Raw genomic sequence first — 24,274 nt, forward strand, 5'->3', positions numbered from 1 at the left:
GGAAAAGGGGCCATACAGTGTTTGCACATGTTTTGAATTTACTTACTTATGGCAGTAAACTTGAAACTAGAAACCTTACCTTCGGCGAGTCGCCGATACCGTTGCCATTGGAAGAGAGCGGTGACCGAGGAGATGACGTCTTGGAGACGGGCTTCAGCACTACAGGGGAGAGAGTGGCCCTGTTGTTCTGCGCTTGCTGCTGCTGTTGTTGTTGCTGCTGTTGTTGTTGCTGCTGTTGTTGTTCCTTTTGCTGCTGCTGCTGCTGCTGCTGCTGCTGCTGCTGCTGCTGCTGTTTTTGCTGTACAGGTTGTTGGGTTGCAGCGACCGGCTGATGTGCCGGCTGTTGAGGCGCCGGCGAGTGCTGCTGCGGCTGCAGCGGTGGCAGCGGCGGCGGCGACTTGCATTTCATCTGCGAGCTGTGGAATATCGTGGTGCGGCCTGCCATGTCGTCGTCTTCTTCGGGGTCGTCGGGACCCCCGGCGACCGACGAGGCGCACGAGGCGGCGTCCGGAGAGGGCGCCTTGCGCCTCGAGCTCTGAGGCGTCAGCGACGCGGCGTCCGAGTCGCGCTTCTCGCTGCAGTCTTCCTCTAGGAGCGTCGCGTCGTCCTGGCAGATGCCTTCGTCGGTGCTGGCGTTCGAGTCGGACGAGCTCCCGCCCCCGGCACCTTTGGCTTCCTCGGTCTTGGCGCTGCTGCCGAAGCTGTCAGGGCTGCCGGAGTTGGTGTCGTGCACCTCCGCAGTGACTGCGAAAACGAAACGAAGAAAAAAAAAATCAGCCAGCTCCACGCCGTCGAAACCATCGAACAGCGAAACTGCAAGCGCGCCAGTGTGTGTGATTGGCCAACGATATCACGTACGTCGTCATCATCAGTTCGAGCTCGTAATAATCATCATTTAGTTTTATTGATTTCTTTATTCCCTCCCACCTCTGGTCACACGACCCGCGTGACTACTACTACTACTACTACTACTACTACTACTACGACGACGACGACGACGACGACGACGACGGCGGCGACGGCACAGGGTAGACTAAGACAGCTTCGTCGGGGAACTTCATCAGGGAAGCAAAGACAAAAACAGAGGAGAGAGGAAAGGCAGAAAGTATAACGGAAAGAAAGATCCGGTATGGCAAGCTACAATGGGAAACGGGTGATGGGGAGCTCGAAAAGCAAGGGGATAAAGACAGCAAGAAAGAGAGAAAGAGAGATAGGGAAGGATCACAGGCACACCATTACAATCGGCCACCATATACTCGCGGACAACTTTTCTTGGCAGTGAAGGAAATGCTACGGAGGCGGAGCTGCTGCACACGTACTGCTCCGCTAAGTGGTAGGGTTCGGCGCGCGTTTCGAATTTAGTTTTGGTTTGTGAACACTCCGTATCTCCTGTGACGGCCGTTTTTGATTATTCGAGCGGCCGTCACAGGACTAGACAGACATCTGCTAGTGAAATTCGTCACGAGCTGCCTCGGCGAGTCGTCGGAAAAGCTGGAGGGTGACGAGCTCTCGCCTGAAGACGAAGACGCCATTTCGACTGTGAGGTGGACGTAAAAGGTGCGACGTTTTCACAGGCGCAAAAACGCGAAATGAAACAGCTTAAAATAAAACAAGCATAAATGCTCCTTGGTGCGCGCTGACCCTTTCTTCAAACAGCGTCCCGTAGGAAATAAAGTAATGTTGTTCTTTTTATTCTCACGCAGAAAACACGGACGCAATTGTGGGACTATATTCTTCAGCGGTAGCACACGCGTAGTTCGGCTCTGTAGCCTTCCCCTCATTGCCGAGAAAAGTTGTCCGCGAGTACAGCAGCTGACTGTCGCTGTGCAATGACACGTGTCCGTCGCACACAGAAAAGGAACCACACCGATACGCATTTTGACTCTTGTGCAGGTATGTTGACCTTAAGAAATGCAACGGTGTCTTCGGCTGCGATGGATTATAATGTCTACATTCCAAAAAGGTTTCCTCCGATAAAGTTCTTTTGGTCCAAGTGAGCTGACGTAATTGCGAGCAACGATCTCATTGCATTATACCGAGGATACACAGGATGGGAGTCTCCTCGCGACCCGGGGAACCGACGATGTTCAACCGGCCAGCTTTCGGACTGAAGGACATGACCGTCATCTACTAAGCTAATGATTATCCGCAAATGACAGGTCTCTTCTTTTTATCTAAGCTAGCGTTACGCGCTTATGGAGCGTACAGTGTGAAGCGATAGGCTCTAACTCAAATCAGCTTAGCAATAGTATACAGTGATTACCTTCTTCAATGGCAGATGACTTCACAGTGAAAGTGCCGGTGACATATAGAAGTAACGAGTTCACGAAGCGTATTTATCTTTCTCAGAGAGCCACTTAAGAGATGTTATCTGTTATAAGCTACCTTATACCTCCAATAACAATTTCGCGTAAGCTTATTATTTCATATACACATAGCATTAGACGGTGCATGAACCTCAGAGAGTATACAGCTACCAACGCCCTTCGATTTCCGTCGACGATGACAGCAGCTGCTGTGCGATACAGCCGAGGCAGCAGGGAAGCTACACAGCAAAAGCGTAGTGGATTTGCCAACAAATATAAAGTTGGACTTTGCGTTCTCCCGTTAAACTAACAAAGGAGGACAAAGTCCAACGCTATGCCGATGTGGAAGGCTTCGAGTGTGAGGGCAATACGAGAAAACGTATTCTATAGACCAACAGTGACCTACAGTTTGAAGTTTCATGCGTGCCACGACATAGTGAAAACACGTCGGACGTGAAGGAGTCCATATGTGCACCTTTCAATGAATGCATCTGTTCAACGATATCATTACCAGCTAACCTCCACACTCGCTCTACTAAGTGATAAGACAGCGTAACCACCTTTAATATCGACCAACGTATCCCCTAACGGTGTACTGCGCCGTTAATCTTACCGTCACATATCGCCGCAGTACACCACAACGCGTGCGTAACGTAACGATTTTCTGCACATCTCTTGGCGAGTTGATTATTCTGCAAGTTAGGAGCACACTCATCGTAAGCCACACGAATACGTTATTTGACAGTTTATTTCTTATTTCTGCACACACCCGGCCTTCCTTTCATATCGCAAACGTGTTAACAGCATGGCTTTCGAGCAGAATTTTTCTGGTGGGATACGAGGCTGTTTTCAATTAAAATTGAAGCCAATGTTGGTACTGGAATCTTCCTTCAAGGATGTCACATAATAAGGCGCTTCTATTTCCCTAGAACATCTACAAAATAAAACGCCAGTGCGAAGTACACGTTACGGAAAGCACGTCTTTTGCGGGCATCTATACTCACGATCGCAGTCACAGACCCAAACGTTTCCCCCTCCAGCTGACTGTATTGTCGCCATCACAGCGGTTCCGAACAGCTCACGTCTCTTGTGACCTCGGTTAGTGCCATGTACGCTCGCAGAACAGCTACAATGCCGTCGGCTAAGGACACCGCGGAAACAGCTGCGGTTCATTTCAGCATGAGCGTATAGCCCGCGTTTTTGAAAAAAAAAAAAAAAAGAAAGCACTGACATGCACCGGATGCGTTCTTACTCGTCGAGCGTGAAAGTTCACGGCACGCATGGGTGCCCGAGTGAGCTCTTGCGAGGGGTGTGCGAACTGCTGCGCTAAACTAAAGCTAAATGACATATGCACCAAACAGCCAATAAAATGGCTCGAGTTCAGGTCTCTTTTGCATGCGATGCTGATGACGTACACTCGGCCATGAGTGAGTTTTGTCTCGCACGTGATTCAATAGACGTATAATCGGCCATGAAAGTTTTGGGCAAAAGTTCACTTTCACTTCCGACGAACAGCTTTTGAGTGCGCGCGTGCCTGCGCGCCTGCGTGCGTGCGTGAGTGACGTAGAGTCGTTCATGATGGCCTTGATATGTTTGCGAGAATGCTAACTTCTAGTGAACAGGTGGTCTTAGTAACTGAGTGAGTGAGTGAGTGAGTGAGTGAGTGAGTGAGTGAGTGAGTGAGTGAGTGAGTGAGTGAGTGAGTGAGTGAGTGAGTGAGTGAGTGAGTGAGTGAGTGAGTGAGTGAGTGAGTGAGTGAGTGAGTGAGTGAGTGAGTGAGTGAGTGAGTGAGTGAGTGAGTGAGTGAGTGAGTCGCGTGCGGTAGTGCGCGACAGTGTAACAGGCTTATATGATATCCAGCCCCTCAGTTCTAACATTTGACAAGATGAGGTACCTTCGGTCTGTACTCTAGAGAGAATGAATCCTACGCGAGTGAAACTCTGCAATCGTCGATTGAACTATGCAGTTAGAAGAGACGAAGACATAAAGAGGGTGTGATTTTTTTTCTGGCTTTCCGCCGTATGCGCTTTCGAAATATGAACGATTGCAGTCAAGGAAACCAGCTATTGAAATATGTTGCGCAGCTGCAGCCAACGCCGATGGAGCTGCTGAGTGAAAAAAAACGAAAAAGAAACGAGCACACACACACATCCCGTCGGAGCAACTGCGAACAAAAGCTAAAAGTATTGTGTTCCTCCTTCTCTGCGATATGCGGCCGTGTATACAATAATGACAGCCGCGGCGCCGGCCTCAGACTTTTCACCTTTTCCGTCCTCAGCCTTTCTTTTACTTCACTTCTGGCCTCTCCGTCTGCCCCACTTGCGTATTTCTCGATAGCAGCTGCAGGCTGACTCAGCCCTGCCTGTCGTTGTGATCGTGCCGACGCCTTCATTTTTTTTTTTCGAGCGCCGTCGACAACGGCCGTCGTTCTAACTCTAACCATGACCGCACAATGTTGACACGTTATCCACATATCACTCTCGGTGAGGTATCGCTTTTATAGCGTCGTTGATTTGCAAAAGAAGCGGTACACAGTGGCCGGTACGTGTCAGGAAACGAACAGGGCACACCCCTCGTCGCCGTTATATTGACGTCCAATAGTTCTCGAGTGCATGGAGCAAGGAAAAAAAAAAAGACATGAGGGCGCATCACGTGATGCCGCTAGCCTCGGCAAGCCTTTGACACCACCCCTTCCGACCAGTACGCGGTGGTGCTTCCTGGGTAGGTTTGGGCCCTGCAGCAGTCGCAACCAAAGCGAGCCGACCAATAGTAGCGCTTGCCTATCACATGATCAGGGCCTATTTTTCCGTTTTTTATCAATAGGCTTCAAGACTATCACATGACGCTCCCTCCTAGTTTTCTTCCTTCCCCATGCGAGTTCGAGGGTAGATTTTTAATTGCTTCGTAACGGCTGTATGATTCCGTAAGCGTTGACATTCGCAGACAGCTGTTTTGCCGGATGACACGTGCTAGTATCAACTGAAGGAGACAAACGAACGCTCCATCGTATACGGTGCAGACATCGCAATGCCATAGCAGTGGTAAACTTAAAAATATATTCAAAACATTGTTGATGTAAAACGGCATCATCGACTCGTGTATACCCGCCGCGGTGATCGTGTGGTTATGGTGCTTGATTGCTGACGCGAAGTTCGCAGGATCGAATCCCGGTCGAGGCAGCCGCATTTAATAATAATATCTGGGGTTTAATTACGTCTCGAAACCACGATATTATCATGAGGGATGCCGTAGTGGAGAGCTCCGGAAATTTTGACCACCTGGGTTTCTTTAACGTGCACCTAAATCTAAGTACACGGGCCTCCAACATTTTCGCCTCCATCGAAAATGCAGCCGCCACGGCCGGGATTCGATCCCGCGACCTTGGGGTCAGTAGTGGAGTGCCATAACCATTAGACCACCGTGGCGGGGCGACGCAGCCGCATTTAGACGGAGGCAAAATGCTTGAGGCCTAAGTGCTTAGATTTAGGTTTACGTTGAAGAACCCCAGGGGGTAGAGATTTCCGAAGCCCTCCACTACGGTGTCTCTCATAATCACATCGTGGTCTTAGGCCGTAGAACCACAATTATTATTATTATTATCGTCAAAGCGGTATTCACCGGAGCTAGTTGGTTCATAGCTAACACTGGTTCGAGCAGCGGAACTGAAACTTCGAGCAGCGAAACTGTGCAGCTGTACGGAACTTCCGACCAGTTCGTGAAAACGACACCAGGCGCCAATCACTACTGGATCTGCTGGTGACTGTACACTGTCGTCCTTGATGAAAGGGAACAAGCGAGAGCGTGCTTTCTTTAGCTGTCGGTTGATGGAGCTGTAGGCAGCCGCTGCATAAAGTCACTGGAACGCTGCAGAGCCCAGGCATGCGCTCGCGTGTTCCCTTTCATAAAGGATGACTGTGTACGTATTTGACAATTTATTTATTCAGCCGCGTGCACGGAAATAAAATTTGAGTTGTTAGTACAACGACGTCCTTGTCTCTCTTCCCTTTGTCCCTCGTTTTCAGTTCCGCTGCTCGAACCGGTATTATTATTGACTTGTGTATAAGGCGCAGGCGTTCTCCTTCCGATTAGATACGCGCCAGCCGTTGGCTTCTGTACGCTAAGCAATGCGAACGATAAGATGCATGGGAATCCCAATGCAACACCCACTCGTCGATGCAAGCAAGGCGAATGACGTGAGCCCCGTGGCTTGCCGGCTTGCCTTCACTGCGGAAACAATGCGGAGCGACTCGTTCCGGGAGCAACGTGCACGCCGGCGCCTCGTGGGCGCTATGGCTGCTTCCATGGCGGCCGTTGACGCGTGAAGGGAGCGTGCGCGAACACAATCAACATGAGGGAGAATGAACCTTCGATCAAACAGCCTCAGCGTGCCGTTTATGTGCCGTACAAAGGCGAGAAGCTAGCCGCGAAGGTGCGGGTTCGATTCCCGGCCACGCACATTGGCGCAGCGAGAAGGGAATGAGCAGGCAGAAAGCACCCCCCCCCCCCCCATCAGAAGTATTTACACTTTTTATGTGCATGTATACATGCCAACATACAAACACAAGCGCGAACATAAAATAGACATAAGATGAGGACACACGAAGAGCCACGTGACGTTTCAGGATACGAGAAGTAATGCGACAAAAAAAAAAAAAGAACAGCGAGCCTATTCTTCCACCATTGACCATGACGTGATCAATGTCTGTAGGAAGGGGCGCGGCTCAAAGTTTATTATTGAATGGAAAATTGTAAATAAACATAAGTCTGGTAGGTGACATCTAGAGATGTTGTAGAATAGAAGATAGTTACAAATGGCATTTCATTATGCGGCTTGTTTCAAAGCGCGATGAAGTATATCCATTGAGGTGCCCCTTATCGAAGCAAGAGGTGGCCGCCAACTGTTTACACTGACTCATCTATTTGTCTCTCCCTCTTTTTCCTTCGCTTTTTCCGACGAAAACGAAAAAAAAATGGTTCGCCGGTCGATAACCTGGGTCTAAGGAGAATATCAAACTCGGGATAGCTGGAATAATTGTCAGTCCAATTCCATCTCCGTTGTTAGGCACACATATCCACAACGGCTGGTCACAATGGGATCACTATTTGAGAAAAATATACCGCAGGGTGATATGCTGATACATACAATCAGACTCTGTCGTATACGAGTAAGCCTACATGCTAAAGAAGTTCAATTTATCGGGTAATTCGGTATATCCGAACTCGCCGAAATCAAACTTAAAAAAAAAGTTTATTTGCTTAGGCATCTTCGGCATCTGTATCCATGTACCATGTATATCGAACTATTATACGCTATATAACATTATTCGACCGCTGCCTATTAAATGAAAGACGACGGGACGCTAAGTAGTGTATGACAGGAATAGCAGATGAAGCTAAATCAGGATACCCCTCCCCCCTTCCCGCAGTTGAGGCATATATATAAATATTATGTTGGCATTCGACGTTAACAGACCCATCTTGCTGCCTTGCTCGCTGGGCCTTGAAAATCCAAGAGTACGACATACGCGTGGTTTAATCGTTCAGGACGGAAACATTGGGGACACTGCCGCGCTTTCCCGTTCGCCTCTCTCCCTGACTGCCACTGATGACTCTGCGTGTGAGCGCACGTTGTATTCTCTTGAGTTTGATAAAATTGCTTCGGAACAACGCAATGACCCCTGGACAGCATCTCCTCTCGACCTATATATATATATATATATATATATATATATATATATATATATATATATATATATATATATATATATATATATATATATATATATATATATATATATATATATATATATATTGTAAAGAGGTTTATTGGGCGAGCCGAACGAACGGGTGGTAGCTCAAGATGGTGGTGTTCCAACGCCGATCTCGTGCCTTTCTCTCGCGATGATGATAGCTGAGCCCGTGTCTTCAACGTCTTCCTTTCTTCATTATAATTTCCCCCGTCGAGAAAGATGAAGCCACCTTGGCGATCTAACAGGTGGGAACAAGCGGGTCGAAGTACGGCTTGAGGCGTTCTACGTGAACGATATCACGTCCACGCCGACGACGGTCGCTGGGCGGCGTAAGAGGTTCAATGGCGTAGTTGACGGGTGAAGTACGCTCGACCACGCGGTAGGGACCATGATAATTTGAGAGTAGTTTGGGAGACAAACCAGGAGCGGACGGCGGTACATGCAGCCACACAAGTGCTCCAGGAGCGAACGTTGCGGCAGGAGGATGATTGTCATCGCGGGTCTCTTTCTGGCGCTGTTGGTCGGCCGTAGTAAACTGTTTGGCTAGTCTGCGGCACTCTTCAGCGTAACGGGCGGCGTCCGACACGGGTGTGCACTCGGAGGCGTCTGGTGAGTATGGCAGCAAAGTGTCGATAGTGTGTGACGGCTGGCGACCGTACAGAAGGAAGAATGGGGAAAACCCAGTTGTGACTTGCGTAGCGGTGTTATACGCGTATGTCGCAAATGGAAGAACGAGGTCCCAGTTTGTTTGATCAGATGCAACATGCGTCGCAAGCATGTCACCCAGAGTCCGATTAAACCGCTCAGTCAAACCATTTGTCTGAGGGTGGTAGGCTGTACTCGTCCGGTGTACAATGTGGCACTGGTGGAGAAGTGCTTGGATTACATCGGAGAGAAATACCCGCCCACGGTCACTCAGGAGTTCGCGAGGAGGACCGTGACGAAGCACAAATCGATTGAGAATAAAAGATGCGACGTCCTGTGCTGTCGCTGTGGGAAGAGCAGCGGTTTCGGCGTACCGTGTAAGGTGGTCCACGGCAACGATAGCCCATCGGTTGCCTGCCATTGTCAATGGCAATGGTCCATAAAGGTCAATTCCAACGCGGTCAAATGGACGGTCTGGGCACGGAAGTGGCTGTAATGAACCTGCTGCAGGATGTGGTGGTTTTTTCCGCCGCTGACACTCGTGGCAGCCGCGAACGAACTGGCGGACGAAGCTGAACATTCCGCGCCAGTAGTACCTTTTCCGTAGACGTTCGTAGGTCTTGAAGACGCCGGCGTGAGCACATTGTGGGTCGGAATGAAAGGACGCGCACATTGTAGAGCGCAGCGTTCGGGGAATAACTAGGAGCCACTTCCTACCATCGGGTGAGTAGTTACGCCGGTACAAAAGGCCATCCCGAATGCTGAAGTGTGGTGCCTGGCGTCGCAGTGTTCGAGTGGTCCGAAGCGTGGGTGCCTCACATAAAACGTCAAGAAGCGAAGCTATCCATGGGTCTTTGCGTTGTGCAGAAGAGACGGTGTCCACGTCAAGAGCTGACAACGAGGGGTCTATAGTGGAAATGGATGAAGACTCTGTGGATAATGGGGACCGCGACAGTGCATCAGCGTCGGCGTGCTTGCGGCCGGAACGGTATATAACGCGGATGTCATATTCTTGAAGCCGAAGAGCCCAACGGGCAAGACGACCTGATGGATCCTTTAGCGAAGACAACCAGCATAACGCGTGGTGGTCCGTAACGACATCAAACGTACGGCCATAAAGGTATGGGCGGAACTTGACAAGCGCCCAAACTATCGCCAAGCATTCTTTCTCGGTGACGCTATAGTTCGACTCAGCCTTGGTGAGAGCTCTGCTGGCGTATGCGACGACATACTCGGCGAACCCATGCTTCCGTTGTGCGAGAACCGCACCGAGGCCGACACCGCTGGCGTCAGTGTGAACCTCAGTAGCCGCTGTAGGATCGTAGTGCCGCAATATAGGTGGTGATGTGAGGAGACGACGGAGTGTGGAGAATGCATGGTCACACTCGGAAGACCATGACGAAATATCGGTGGCGCTGCTTAAAAGTTGGGTCAGAGGCGCAATAATAGAGGCGAAGTTGCGCACAAACCGGCGAAAGTAGGAGCATAACCCGACGAAGCTCCGTAACTGCTTCACAGTCGTCGGTTTGGGGAAGTCGGCGACAGCACGTAGTTTGGCCGGGTCTGGAAGTATACCGTCCTTTGATACGACGTGACCGAGAATCGTAAGTTCCCGTGCAGCGAAGCGGCACTTCTTGAGATTGAGTTGGAGCTGCGCATTCTTCAGACACGTCAGGACGTGTTTCAAGCGTTCGAGATGTGTTGCGAAATCTGGCGCAAAGACAACAATATCGTCGAGGTAGCAGAGACAGATCTGCCACTTCAAACCCCGTAAAACCGAGTCCATCATGCGCTCGAAGGTGGCAGGCGCATTGCAGAGGCCGAAGGGCATCACATTAAATTCATATAGACCGTCGGATGTCACAAAGGCTGTCTTTGGACGATCAGCATCTGCTAGGGGCACCTGCCAATACCCAGAACGCAAATCTAACGATGAAAAAAACTCGGCGCCTTGTAAACTATCAAGGGCATCGTCAATCCTGGGCAAAGGGTACACGTCTTTTCGAGTGATCTTGTTTAGGCGCCGGTAATCCACGCAGAACCGAATCGAACCATCCTTTTTCTTAACTAGAACGACAGGTGATGCCCATGGACTTTGTGATGGTCGAATAACGTCGCGTTGAAGCATATCGTCAACCTGTTCGCTAATAACTTGGCGTTCCGCCGCGGAAACACGGTATGGTCTTTGTCGCACAGGCGTGTGGGAGCCGTGTCTATGTAATGAAGAATGGTAGAAGTTCGGCCAAGGGCAGGTTGAGCAACATCGAAAGAATCGCGGAATCGGTGCAGTAGCTGGAGAAGATCAGATCGTTGAGATGGCGACAGTCCATCTGCGATCGACGAATCGAATAGTTCGGAAGCTGGTACATCATAGGTGTTAAGGGCACTGATGGCGTCGAGGTCGCTACGAGATGAATCATGCTGCACAGTAAAAATTTCTTCCTTATCAATGGGCTGCACGCATCCAAGAGATTCACCCTTAAACAGGTTGAGGGGATACGGAAGGGGATTAGTGAGGCAGAGAACACTGGTTCCATTCGAAATTGAAATTGTCGAATAAGGCAGAAGAAGTGGTTTCCGACTAAGCAAGAGGCTCGATGGTTCAAAGAATGCAGCTCCATCACACACGCCGTTGCAAAACACAGGGAGCAAAACAGCTGCTGTCGGGGGAATTTCGGCGTCTTCTTGGACGACTAGCTTGTGTGCGGCTTGATCATTGTGGCCGTAGGGCTGGTCGTACAACGGGAAGAGTTCAAGTGCGGATCTGGCACAATCGATAACAGCCTGATTGCGCGATAGAAAATCCCAGCCAAGTATGATGTCGTGAGAGCAGGAGGAAAGGACGATAAACTCAACAATGTAGGGGTCCTCCGCGATGATGAGTCGGGCAGTGCAGGCGGCTATAGGCCGAACAGGTTCCCCATTCGCGGTGCGTAAGGACATCGCATCAAGAGGCGTGGTCACTTTTCGAAGCTTGCGACATAGTTTAGCGTCTATAACGGAAACGGCAGCACCGGTATCGACAAGAGCATATGTATGGGCGCCTTCTACAAAAACTTCAACAATATTCGACGGCAAAGTTCGAGGACTTGAGCATTTCGACAGCGCAGTTCTTGCCTCCTGAACTGCGGCGGCTAGTTTCCCTCACTTTCAGGTGCTGGTCGACGACGCATGGGCGACACGGAGCGGCGACGGGGTGAAGGTGCGCGACGAGACGTAGGTTCCAGGTATTCACGTGAAGACGTGCTTGAGTGAGCATCCGAACTGTCAAAGCAAGAGCGGGGACGATCCATGTAGTTGTTCTGTGAACGGGTGTCTGTGTATCCCGGCACTCGACGTCGGCAGTGTCGGGCGACATGGCCAGGGCCACCGCATGCAAAACAGATCGGCCGGTTATCGCGCGTTCGCCAAGGATTTGTAGCGATAGGAGCACCCCATGTGACAGGTGGAGGAGTCGAGGCTACGGCTTGTGGCACTCCATGGAATGGTGGGGGCTGTTGCTGTGGTAGATGCTGCCGCTTTACTGCCTCAGCATAAGTAAGAGGTGCGGCGACAGGGTGCTGCTGAATGGGTACCGGCAGGGCCTCCGAAATCTGTTCTTGAATGACGTGTCGGAGCACGGGAGCCAACGGGGTCGGTTGCCGCAGTTGCTGCTGCTGTGGGAACTCTTGGCGCTGAGCAAACGGCAGGAGTGAAAGCTGACGTGCCACCTCCTCACGCACGAAGTCTTTCATTTGTGCGAGAAGGTATGAGTGGTCAGGGACGACGTCCAGTGCAGCGAGCGGTTGATTAGCCTGAGATGAACGTCGGGTGAGAGCTCGTTGCCTTCTCAATTCGTCGTAGCTCTGGCAGAAAGTTACCACTTCGGACACCGTACCAGGAGACTTCGCAAGGAGCATTTGAAAGACATCGTCGTCGACACCCTTCATAATGTGCTGTATCTTCGCACTTTCGCTCATTGAGGCATCGACGCGCCTGCAGAGATCGATTATGTCTTCGATGTAGGCGGTAAACGTTTCACCTGGTTCTTGTGCCCGAGTACGCAGCCGTTGTTCTGCGCGTAACTTCCGCACGGCAGGGCGACCGAAAACTGCGGATATTGCATCCTTGAAAGCGGACCAGTTCTCGAACTCGGACTCGTGGTTAGTATACCATAGCTTCGCCACGTTAGCCAGGTAAAAGTTCACGATGCCTAATTTAGCAGCGTCATCCCACCTGTTGGGTCCACTAACTTTTTCGAAGGACGACAGCCAGTCCTCGACGTCCTGATCTTCCGTTCCCGCAAATATCGGGGGGTCTCGCTGGCGAACCGAGCCGGGGCAAACGGCGGCCGCGAGAGGTGGTGCCTGTTGGGAAGCGTCGACTTGCATGGTCGGCTGCAATGTGCGGGATCGTAGTTCCAGGGTGCAGGCGATGTGGGTACCCCGCACGATCCACCAAATGTAAAGAGGTTTATTGGGCGAGCCGAACGAACGGGTGGTAGCTCGGAAAAGTACGCAGGTAGAACAAGATGGTGGTGTTCCAACGCCGATCTCGTGCCTTTCTCTCGCGATGATGATAGCTGAGCCCGTGTCTTCAACGTCTTCCTTTCTTCATTATAATATATATATACACGTTAAACCCCGACAATTATTAATTATTATATATGATTTCATTGTGCGTATTATGGAGGATGGCATTTGAATACCAAAACACGAAACATCAAACAGGCGCACATTTGAGAAGACGCATGAAAGCATCGGACGTGTATGAATGACAGCCGAAGAAGTGTAGACGGCCTTCGCGGAATGTATTGCCACAAAGGCGATGACGCCAAATGAGTGATAGGACGAAAGCAAATCGAAATAGGTCCTTCACTGCGAAACCGCGACTGACATTTCGCTATGAAAGTGGCGAGCTTGTTCAAGTAAATGTGACGACTATTAAAATACGCAAGTGTCTCAGGCAGGCAGAAACACAGGGAGTAGATTGAGGGTCTAGTTTTTCGTCAGATACGACCAGATGAGGTCAACAGATAACGAAGCGAAGGAAAGCATGGGGAGTGCTATTTATGGTTTCGAACTGAAGTGCAGTAATTGTGACACAATGCGAAAGCAAAATAATATAGTTTGGACGGAACCCACAGCCTTGTCATTGTCTCAAAGTTCCTGACGTTCTCGAGGTCTTCTCCACGCGACGATGGTGTGCGTGCGGCACTTTATAAAAAAAGGAAACAAACGAAGAATGCATAATCATCAGGCCACACAAGGGTTCACGACCGCAGCTTGTTTTTTTTTTATTTGTATATTCAACCTTCCGGTTGCGCCCGCATAGTTTCGATGCTGCTGTGAGGGATGCGAAATTCTCGACCTCCGCATTCAGATGCTTTTCGAGCACATTGTTTCCGCGTTCTTTGCATGACCCTGTGGTGCCTCAGCAACGCCTTATAGTTTCGGAGTGGCTTCGTTTCTGATCAAAGTACTTGCGTTTATCCAACATTTCCGTACTTTGATAACAACAGAGTGCCGAGTAACAATGGCATCGATTTCTAGTGCATCCTAACGTGGCAGCTTTCGCTGCTAAGGTGTTACATTGCAAAGCTCAAGGATGCGGGTTCGATTCCAGGCCACGGAGGTCGTATTCCGACGAAGGCGGACGCAAAAACACCAGTGTACTTAGCCTTAGGTGGTCCTGAAAGAATCCCACTTTCCCACTACGGAGCGACTCATAAGCATGCCCTGTTTTAGGCACGTAAATCCACCGAACGTATTTTTCGTTCTCCCAGTTACCGTCCCGATATTTCATTTCCACACGTACACTACCTGTCACCTTTTGCACATTTCAAAATGCGCCTCTCTACATACTGTATACATGTAGACGCGCTGCATACCTATGCACCTACCTTTTTATGTTAAGCATACTTCATGCGAATCTGCCTGAGCAGATGCTAATGTCGGTATGCGCGAGTTGCTTGCACTGCGTGCGTGAATTCTTTACTCATTATCCTTTCTTTTGTATTCCTTATTTCACCGCATCTCTCTTTCTCTCTGTATCAATTTTCTGCGTTGCTAGCCGGGCACGCTGCCGATTATCATCTTTCTATATTCGGCTACACTCGACACATGACCCTGCTTGAAGAGTCACAATGATTGTATGGAAGGAGAGTGACCGAATACATCTCCGGGTGCAAACGCGTGTGAGGAATTCAACGCGCACGTACACAGTCACAGTAAGTAACGACGAAAAAAGACGGCGCCGATGTACTTTCCGGTGTCGTTGTCGTGTAGCCGACCCTGCAGTCTGTGGCAACTCGTTGAACTCTCGGAGCATACGGTACGCCCTTCGATATAGTGACCCCCACCACCTGCGTTGTTCCGAAAGGTCGATGCTATCAAGATGGCGCCGAGTTCGAGACGGGGAGAGGTCAGAGGTCGGCGCCGTAATTGCGAGTAGTTGACAGACGCACGGTGCTGCAACGTCTCATCGCCTAATCGGTGCGCGCGTCGTTCGTTACAGCAATGGCTGCCGTCGTGTTGTATCTATAGATAGAGGTTTCTGCAGTATAACGAGGCTACGCTATTCCTGAAGCAGAAGGTCGTAGGACAATTCTCACAGGCCCAAAATAATCATGTACGTAACGATGATAACGTGGGGGAACGCCTTATCTCTGTTCCCGATTACGACACGTACTATGTATGGAAGTCACGTGGGACGTGCATTATATAGTGTGTATCAGCGTGGAAGGCGTAAGTGGGATGCGTGATGGCTTAAAGGAAGCCGAACGAATTTCACTTCCTTCCTCCAGTCGTGGAGAGCACGAGGAAAATGGCGGCGCATGGAAGAAGCGCACAAGCCCCCCTGTCACGTGTCGCGAACTTACAGGGCTATATGTCGCCATTCGCAGATAAAGTTTCAAAGCCGGGAAAAATGTTATCACGAGACAGCACGACTTGAGCGTAGTAGATAGATAGATAGATAGATAGATAGATAGATTGGCTAACCATGATGATAGGTCTGCTCCGCTAATTTCGCAGTAGACGAACCTAAATCGACGCGAATGCAGACAATTAACGAGAAAAACGAGAAATAACAATTAACGAGAAATAAAATAAATCAGTTTCTATTCTACTGCGCAATGATAATAATCATATCTGGGGTTTAACGTCCCAAAACCACGATACGATTATGAGAGACGCCGTAGTGGAGGGCTCCGGAAATTTAGACCGCCTGGGGTTCTTTAACGTGCACCTAAATCTAGGTACACGGGCCTCAAACATTTTCGCCTCCATCGAAAATGCAGCCGCCGTGGCCGGGATTCGATCCCGCGACCTGCGGGTCAGCAGTCGAGCGCCATAACCACTAGACCACCGTGGCGGGGCTCTACTGCGCAATGATGTAACAGCCTTATGTCGGATATAATTATTACAAAAGTTATTCGTGAGCTCCCATATTGATTCCCCCCCCCCCCCCCGAAGAAAATGCACGGCGCACATATCAAAATAAAAAGAAACACATATTAGGGTTTTACATGTTATTCTATCCTGGCGTTTCCCGAACAGTTGCGAATTGTATCGTACCCTGCTTTGCCGTGCAGTCACACGTCCGTTCTGTTTTGTCCCGCATGGCTGTCGTGCTCGATCAACTGATTTGACTTCGTCTTGCGCGCTTTTGATTACGCAAAGAGATGTATGTAACAGCGTGTAGCCGAAAAGCGCGAAATCCTGATAGGCTTAACGCTTAGTGCTGACACTGTCCACGTGTTTTATGAAGAAATAAGGCGGCGAGGAGGAGATGGCGCCTGTAGGAAGGGCAGTGAAGGCCAGAAAGAAACCACTTAGTTGTCTTTCAACTCGAAGTGGTTTAGGGGTCCTTTGGAAGGCCGTGACTATTACGATTTCTCAAGCAACTGACGTCAGGTGCGATTGACGACAATTGCAGACTCGCGTACGCGCGTTCGTTGAAACGCTTGCGTCAAGCTGGTTCTATCAACGTTTAGCCCGAAGATGACTAAACATTTACGATGACTACGCATCCGTTACAATGACACCTCTGCCCCCCGCATATGTATCTATCGCCACTCTTCATGCATAGACAACATGGAACACCTCATTGTATACTGTCCTGCCCTACATCATCATCGAAAGAACAACGCCATTCTTCTACATCACGATTTGGAAGCTGTACAGAAGGACATACTGGAGAACCCCGATGAGCTTTATCACATTAGCCCACTTCGGGTTTCATAGTAGTTGGCGCGAGTGACTTTGTGCGTGCCTACCACCCCTCCCCCTCCCACAATTTCCTTATCAGTGTCGTTCCGCCCTCCCTTTCCCTAATAAAAGAATTTATCTTTTCACGCCCATTCGCGCTTCTGTGCGGGTTTGGCGCTCCTTCAATTCCCGCTGTTCTTCCTCAGAGAGAATGACACGCGTCGGGCCCATAGCGAGTCCAAAGGGCAACTACTGATAAAAGTGCTAGCACGATCTCTACGCCTCGAGGCAAAGGGGCTCAACGACTGGCGGGAAGTGCCGCCGCCGAGTATCGCGACACTTGCGAAAGAAGCATCGGCGGTGGCTAGAGGGGCACCGAAAATTGTTGTTCTACGAATCTTTTGTCTACGGACGCACGCGATCCGCCTGAGCCTAGCCGCATACAACTTGGCCCCCCCCCCCCCCCGATTCCCCGTCCGCCCCCGGCCCTCCCTGTGTGCATGCTTATGTGTATTCCTTAGTCGTCAACCAACTCCCCGAACAACAATGTGTATTGAAGAAAGAATACTCAACAAAGAAGGAAGGATAGAGACGGCTGTATACGGAGGCTTTGTACTCTATACGGTGAAACAAACGTTTCGCGTAGATTGAGTGTGACACGAACACGACCTGCATTGCTGGACGAGTGACAGACGCAGCTGTACCCGCCTAGCCGATCACTACACACGCGAAGCACGTGGACGAGTCCTACTGTGCATTCAGTGTACGAATGTATACACTCACGTCATGTACGCACTTGGCGCAGATACTCCAGTTCTTTGACACGACTGAAATAACGCACTCTTTATACAAGCGAAACCAAGTGGGACGCTAGTCCTTGCAGCTTTGAATCTGCTCTCAATGTTTGTTGTCCTGCAGTTTCTCGATTAACTTGCTACTTTTGACGTGATGGGTATCTGACCGCTTTCATTATGACCGATAGCAGCTTCCTTATCTGTAAGCGTATTTCACGGTGATGTGCAAAGCTCGACTATGGAAGCTTATCGCGAGTGCTCTCGTGATTGACTTCGAGAACGGGCCGACGAGGAACACGTGCGTTTCCACGATGATAACGATGCTTGATTGACGCGTGCTGCAACGGCTGCAACCTTCCATCTACTGCAGCGCGATATTATTGTGAAACGTAGCGTGTGTAGATTAAGCTGCAGCGGGACATTGACAGATGCTCGAATGAGGTTGGAAGTTTCCTAATGATTCCCTTTGTGTAACTGAGCGTAGTTGCTGCGAATAGCGCAGAAAAAGCGAAGGAATTGGAGGGATGTACGCAATACTTGATAGCGCAATGCACGAAGCTTACGAAATTGCCTCGTGGAGTTGTAGCAACACGGAAGTCAAAAGAGAAAAAATAGTGGGCAGTGAGACATAGCGGAAAACAATGAAAAGAACTAGGGCTAAATTCATAAAGCTTTTAGCTTCGTAGCCGATCTTTGCCATCGGATAGATGGCTTCTCTAGTGATATGTCCGGCACCACGATTGGCTGCAGTTTTTCTCTTACGAGCAATTCTGGCGCAAGATGTCTTTTTCGCATGAACACGGGACGCGGCTTTGTGCTGTGGCGCTCGCCGAACGTTCTTGTGTGGTGCATCTTCATTCGTAGTATACAACTCGCGAGAACTACAACATTTACGCCGATGTTTCAATTAAAGGCAGCGTAACCGATCTCTGGGTCGGTCCCCTCTTTTGGGAGAAATAAAGTTTTGATCATCATCATCATCCATTAAAGGCAATACGTGCTTTAAAGCAATATACGCTTTAATTTTTTTCTAATCTACAACTCTCATAACATGACAGCAAAGGCCAGAAATGAAGCCTGCGACGTCATAGAGCAGAACTATACAAGGCAATACCGACGGGTCGCACTTTCACGTTAAAGTGCAGGGCATAGTTCGGTGCAGTAGAAGATGGCTTAGACAGATGCGTTTATTTGTAATCGACACGTTCAATCTATTGCGCCAACAAACAACAGGATATGCATAGAATTGTTTACACGATTGAGAGCGTTAATAAACTTAAGTTGTAAGGCAGCTCGAGAATCACAATTGCCGTCTCTTAGATTTATGCCGTTACGTTATGCTTTTCTTTTAATATTTACTTAAAAAAGACACATGTCTTATGTTTAATAACAACATGTGTTCGTTGTTCTGAAGAGGTACAGCAGAAGAACAATGCCTGCACCGAACGCAATTCGACCCGTAAATAAAGATGGCAATTCTCTTTGACAAGGCGTTATGTTCGGAACAGCTGTTCCTCCTCCATTAAAGACGACATTTCTTGGTATCGCCATTGTCTTCGAGAACTTAAAAAAAAATTGCAAGCAATCACGTGACGCGGTGACTCATTGCCATGACTCTCTGCTGTTGACCACGGAGGCGATGGTTAAATTAATCTTATTATTAAAGAGAACGAAATGAAAATTCGGGACATCAAAGTAAAACAATGAGAAACAAGGCAGTACGGCAGTAGAAAAAGAGATAGGTCGCCAGAAATAGTACAAATTAGTTTCTTTTTACACGCATAGGTCTACTTCAGGAACACTGTATATTAAGAAAGGTTCATACACCTTCATTATGCTGTTCACGAGGGCAAGGGACAACAAAAAGCGTTGTTCACTGATAATGTGTGGACATTGGCGAACGAGGAATGTAAAAGCGGGCGTCTAACTTCCGCCTGCGAGGGGTCTATAGACTAAATGAAACATGCTTACGAACATTCTGACTGCTTCATAAAATGTTAAATAATTTTATGCGCGCGGCAAACCAATTTTCCTGCTTCCGCGTCATTAGCAGACTAGGTTTGTGGATGAGGCCTTCTTTCTATCGGCATGGAAGTACTTTTATTGGCTGAAGAGGGGACATTAACTGACAATATATTTATGTAAACTGCCGCCACTGATGCCGATCACATCGGTCGCCGTGCGCCCCGCCACGGTGGTCTAGTGGTTATGGCGCTCGACTGCTGACCCGAAGGTCGCGGGATCGAATCCCGACCGCGGCGGCTGCATTTTCGATGGTGGCGAAAATGTTTGAGGCCCGTGTACTTTTAGGTGTACGTTAAAGAACCCCAGGTGGTCGAAATTTCCGGAGCTCGCCACTACGGCGTCTCTTCTCTTATAATCATATCGTGGTTTTGGGACGTTAAACCCCAGATATTATTATTATCGGTCGCCGCGCGAGCATGTTTTGTATTTCTCATGCGATAAGTTAGCGCTATCGTGCGGCGCCTGTCTGCGCGAGTGTGTCTGACACTTGCAAATAGATCAGCCGTCATGGCATACGGTTTGGCCATTGCAAATAACAAAAAGGAATATTCGTGCCGATTGACTTAGTTCTCTGCGTCATTATTATCACGGACAGCAACCGCTTACCTCCGGTCCAAGCGGGGCCCCTCAGGTGGGTTTGTATCGAGTGTACCTGTAGCTATTGTGCTAGGACAAATTGCACATGCGGGTCATTTCTGAAGCACATAAAAAGGTATCGAAAGAGAGAAAAGATAACATAATAAATCTTCTTGCTTGTTCGCGGATTTATGAAAGAGACCTCCGCGCACATAGCAACAAGGCAGTGGTGGTCCGTATAAATTTAATGATAAACGTGCGTGCTACGGACAAAGCGCAGCTGCGGTGGCGATGCGACAGAGGAGCTATCGAAATTCTAAATGTGTGTCGTCCCCGCTGCAACCCTTTCCGGGCACACCAAACGCGCACTGTCGCACACACAAAACGCGCAGCCGCGAATGAAAAGGCAATGTGTTTCTATACGAGAGAGATAAATCAGCAGCAGCAGCAGCAGCAGCAGCAGCAGATTGCAGTGTGAATTGTGGTCCCTGGTCTACAGCTATAACTCGTTAATTATATGTTTGGTCACTCTGAATTCTTCACATGTGCTCGTAATTATGTATTTCTGAAACGTTAGAGCCGGTAAGCGCTTTGATGCTGCCCGAAACGCGGCCGAGCGGATAAAATAATGAAAGAACATGATTGTTTTAGCATTTGCAGCTTATACGCTGCGGAACCGCCGCTGTATACCTAGAAGCAGGAACCGTTCACGCTTTCAATGAGCTTGCCATAAGTTAACAATGCGTTCACAACGGGATCATCCTCACGGTGAGCCGGATATTCTTTCTATATGTTCAATACGCACCGATTCGAAAACAGTTTCCCGTTAGCGAGGAATCCGTATTTCCTTCCCTGTTAAGGGTGATAAGTTAAGCGTGATAAGTTAAAGACAGTTGCAAAAACGAATTCTGTACCAATGGTCATTATTAACAGGCATCGAAGAGTCTATACTTTACCCGCTCTCGCTGTTGCTGGGCATTCTTGCTGGTTAGGAAACACAGCAGCGTTGCTCGCGGCTCGAAACAGCGCTCACAAAGGCTTTTGTCTTGATTCACTACGATGGGTGTCACACCTTTGCGCAAGAATTCTGCGCAGCCCTCCGTTAACACGAACAGCACAATGCCCAGCAATGTTGGCTTCAACTACAGCAATAGAGCGCATGGGCTTTGTAAGAAATCGCTGCGTATACGCCATATCTTATGGGTCGACCTGATGTTCGTGTCTGTTTGTTGACTTATCTACAGATAAAAACATACGTGCCCGAATTCAGTTACGCTGCGCCATGCTTGTGATTCATCTAGACTCAATCTCCTTTCTTCTTCTCTTTTACTCCCTCATACCCCCTCTCCGAGTGTAGGGTAGCAAACTGAAGAAACTCTATGGTTACCCTCTCTGCCCCTGATTCATTCTAATAATAATAATAATAATAATAATAATAATAATAATAATAATAATAATAATAATAATAATAATAATAATAATAATAATAATAATAATAAAATTGTTGGTGTTTTACGTCCCGAAACAACGACACGATCGTGAGGGACGCCGTGGTGGACGTTTCCGGAAATTTCGATCACCTGTAGTTCTTTAACGTGCACGTATATCTTAAGCACACGGCCCTCTATAGCCTTTTGCGTCCATCGAAATGCGGCCGCTGCCGCTGGGATTCACTCCCGCGACCTTCGGGTCAGGAGTCGAACACCATAACCACTAGACTACTGCGGCGGGTACCTCCTTCATTATCTCCCCCAAACACTGTTTTATACTCTGACGCCGCTAGACACCGTTTCCGCGATTTCACAGTCGGAGCAGTGGTGAACAATGACCACGACATAGTAGCCTCAATTAGCGTACCTAGCAAGAAAATATCTGAGGGCGAAGAGTGCGCCGTCGCTCTGGCGATTGCCCACGCTGCTGTAAACCTTCCTCATGCAAATGTTATTCTAATTATTACGGATTCACAGGACGCCTGTCGAGCCTTCACACGTGGTATCGTCTCACAACACACACACCGCATTTTGAACACTGCATTCCACACACCACATAGGTTCCGACTTGTCTGGACCCCTGGGCACGCCTCTCTCCCCGGTCATGACTGCGCACATGCAGCTACCCGAGCGCTCACTAACCGGGAACCGGAGGAAGAGCTGTCCAACCCAGATGAGCGGCACGCGAACACGGAACTTCTAGGATATCGAGACACTCTAGATTACTATAGGCGAGAACGCCTACGGTACCCTCCACCACACCATACGCTGACCCTCGCATTCTATAGACAACTATATCGACATTCGATATACAACTGTTTATGCAAAGTGCAGAAATTTAGACTATTAATTAGATAATAACACCTTAGATAGCAGCATAGATATGGGCGCGCGTATGGACCATATATACTTTCAACGGAACGTGTACATACTGCAGGCAATCTGGTCTGCATATATAGTGAAGATGTATTCGACAATTAGGAAAATAGACGCCTCAAAACCTTATAATGTTTGTACTAGTAAAATAGTAATTTAGTTGCGAGTTAGGTATAAGAAAGCTAGGTCAACTTCTTGAGGAGGAACATGAGTGGGCACTATTCCCTTTTCTTCACATTTTAGAGTTTTCCTTCGCGATCTGCGTCCGTCAAGCACAACTTAAAACAAAAACAACAACAACAAAAAGGGAGCTCACTTCTTTGTTGTCTTCTTTAGACTCAGACAGGTAAATCGCCTCCTCTCGGAATCGTCAACCCCCTGAGAGACGTCCTTCGCAGACGAAACGGCACACGTCACGCGACAAATTGTCGTCACCGCAGCCTGTCGTCAAAGTCGACGCCGGTCACAAACCATTTCTCTCGTGAAGGTCAGAACAGGAGAAAAGAAAAGAAAGAAAAACACTGGACGTCGTTGCTGTGATGACACCGTAAACGCCGCGCCGTGTGTCAGCCGAGCTCTCGAGTCCGTTCCCGCAGATGCATGTCACCGAAAACGGTTCACTTTAGGTTTCGCATCTCGCGCGTGCGCTAGCACAGGAGATATTCGGCAGTTTCGTAGTTAAGCCAGCGTTAATCAATGCTGGACATTCAAGATGGGGGGCTAGCTTAAGACGTTTTGATAAGGCCGCTCCAGAACTCGTTGCTTTCGGTTCGCCAACCTGGAGTTAACAGTTTCGTAGCTACGCCAACGTTAATTAATAAACGCTGGACAATCAAAATGGGACGCTATAGCTTAAGACATTTTGATACGACCGCTACGGAACTTGATTTCGGTTCGTAAACCGTTGAGTCACGATAGGCACGGTGATCGTCCACCCACACCACCGCTTTCGGAACGCCGATGTTTGACGAATGAGCTGCTTCTTTTCACTCGCCGATCGCGCCGTTAGCTTGACAGGAGCTACAGGCAATCCGTGGCGAGAAGTCGTGCAGGTGTCACTGCTCCACTCCGGCGCACGTCGCGCATACGGCGATGCTTCATAGGCCTAGAACACAGGAGTGATGCAAGCCGAACGGTTCGGGCAGGTAGTAGCGCTATCTCCGTACACTTTAGGCACGACTCCTATCGAGATGTGCTTCAGTGGTGGCGCGCACACAAGGGATACACCTCAGCAGTGGTGAGAGATTAAGTTGACGATTGCACGTTCGAGGATATGAGGTTCCTTCTCACTGCGGCGGCGGTGGAGGCGACGCGTTTGCCTTATCGGCGGCAAACCCACACGCCGTGCTGTGCCGACGTTCCAGCTGTAGCTTCTTTTTTAATATTAACGCCGCCCGAGTCAGCGACGAGGGCGAGGCTCTGCTCCAGCTCGCGCAGCTGCTTTCGCAGCTGTGCGCCGCCGTCGAGCGTTCGGAGTGATGCGCCGCCGCGTCGCCGCAGTTGCTGCGGCCGAGGAGGAAGAACTGTGGACTCTGATGGTTTGCGGTTATAAAGTAATAATAATAAAAAAAAATAAAGACGGAAAAGACGCCCGAAGCGCAGCGACGCATTGTCTGAGCGCAC

The 24,274-nt window shown here is 49.2% G+C and overlaps 1 protein-coding gene across 1 annotated transcript in view; it reads right to left on the bottom strand.

The window, feature by feature from the left end:
- Positions 1–24,274, bottom strand: part of LOC119389870 (uncharacterized) — a 297,565-nt gene that overhangs the window by 15,477 nt on the left and 257,814 nt on the right. The window contains exon 7 of the mRNA XM_037657277.2: positions 80–744. Coding sequence (XP_037513205.1) covers positions 80–744 — 665 coding nt within the window. The remainder of the gene's footprint in view (positions 1–79; positions 745–24,274) is intronic.

The sequence above is a fragment of the Rhipicephalus sanguineus genome, chromosome 4 (genome assembly GCF_013339695.2).
Source record: "Rhipicephalus sanguineus isolate Rsan-2018 chromosome 4, BIME_Rsan_1.4, whole genome shotgun sequence".
Taxonomy (NCBI): Eukaryota; Metazoa; Arthropoda; class Arachnida; order Ixodida; family Ixodidae; genus Rhipicephalus; species Rhipicephalus sanguineus.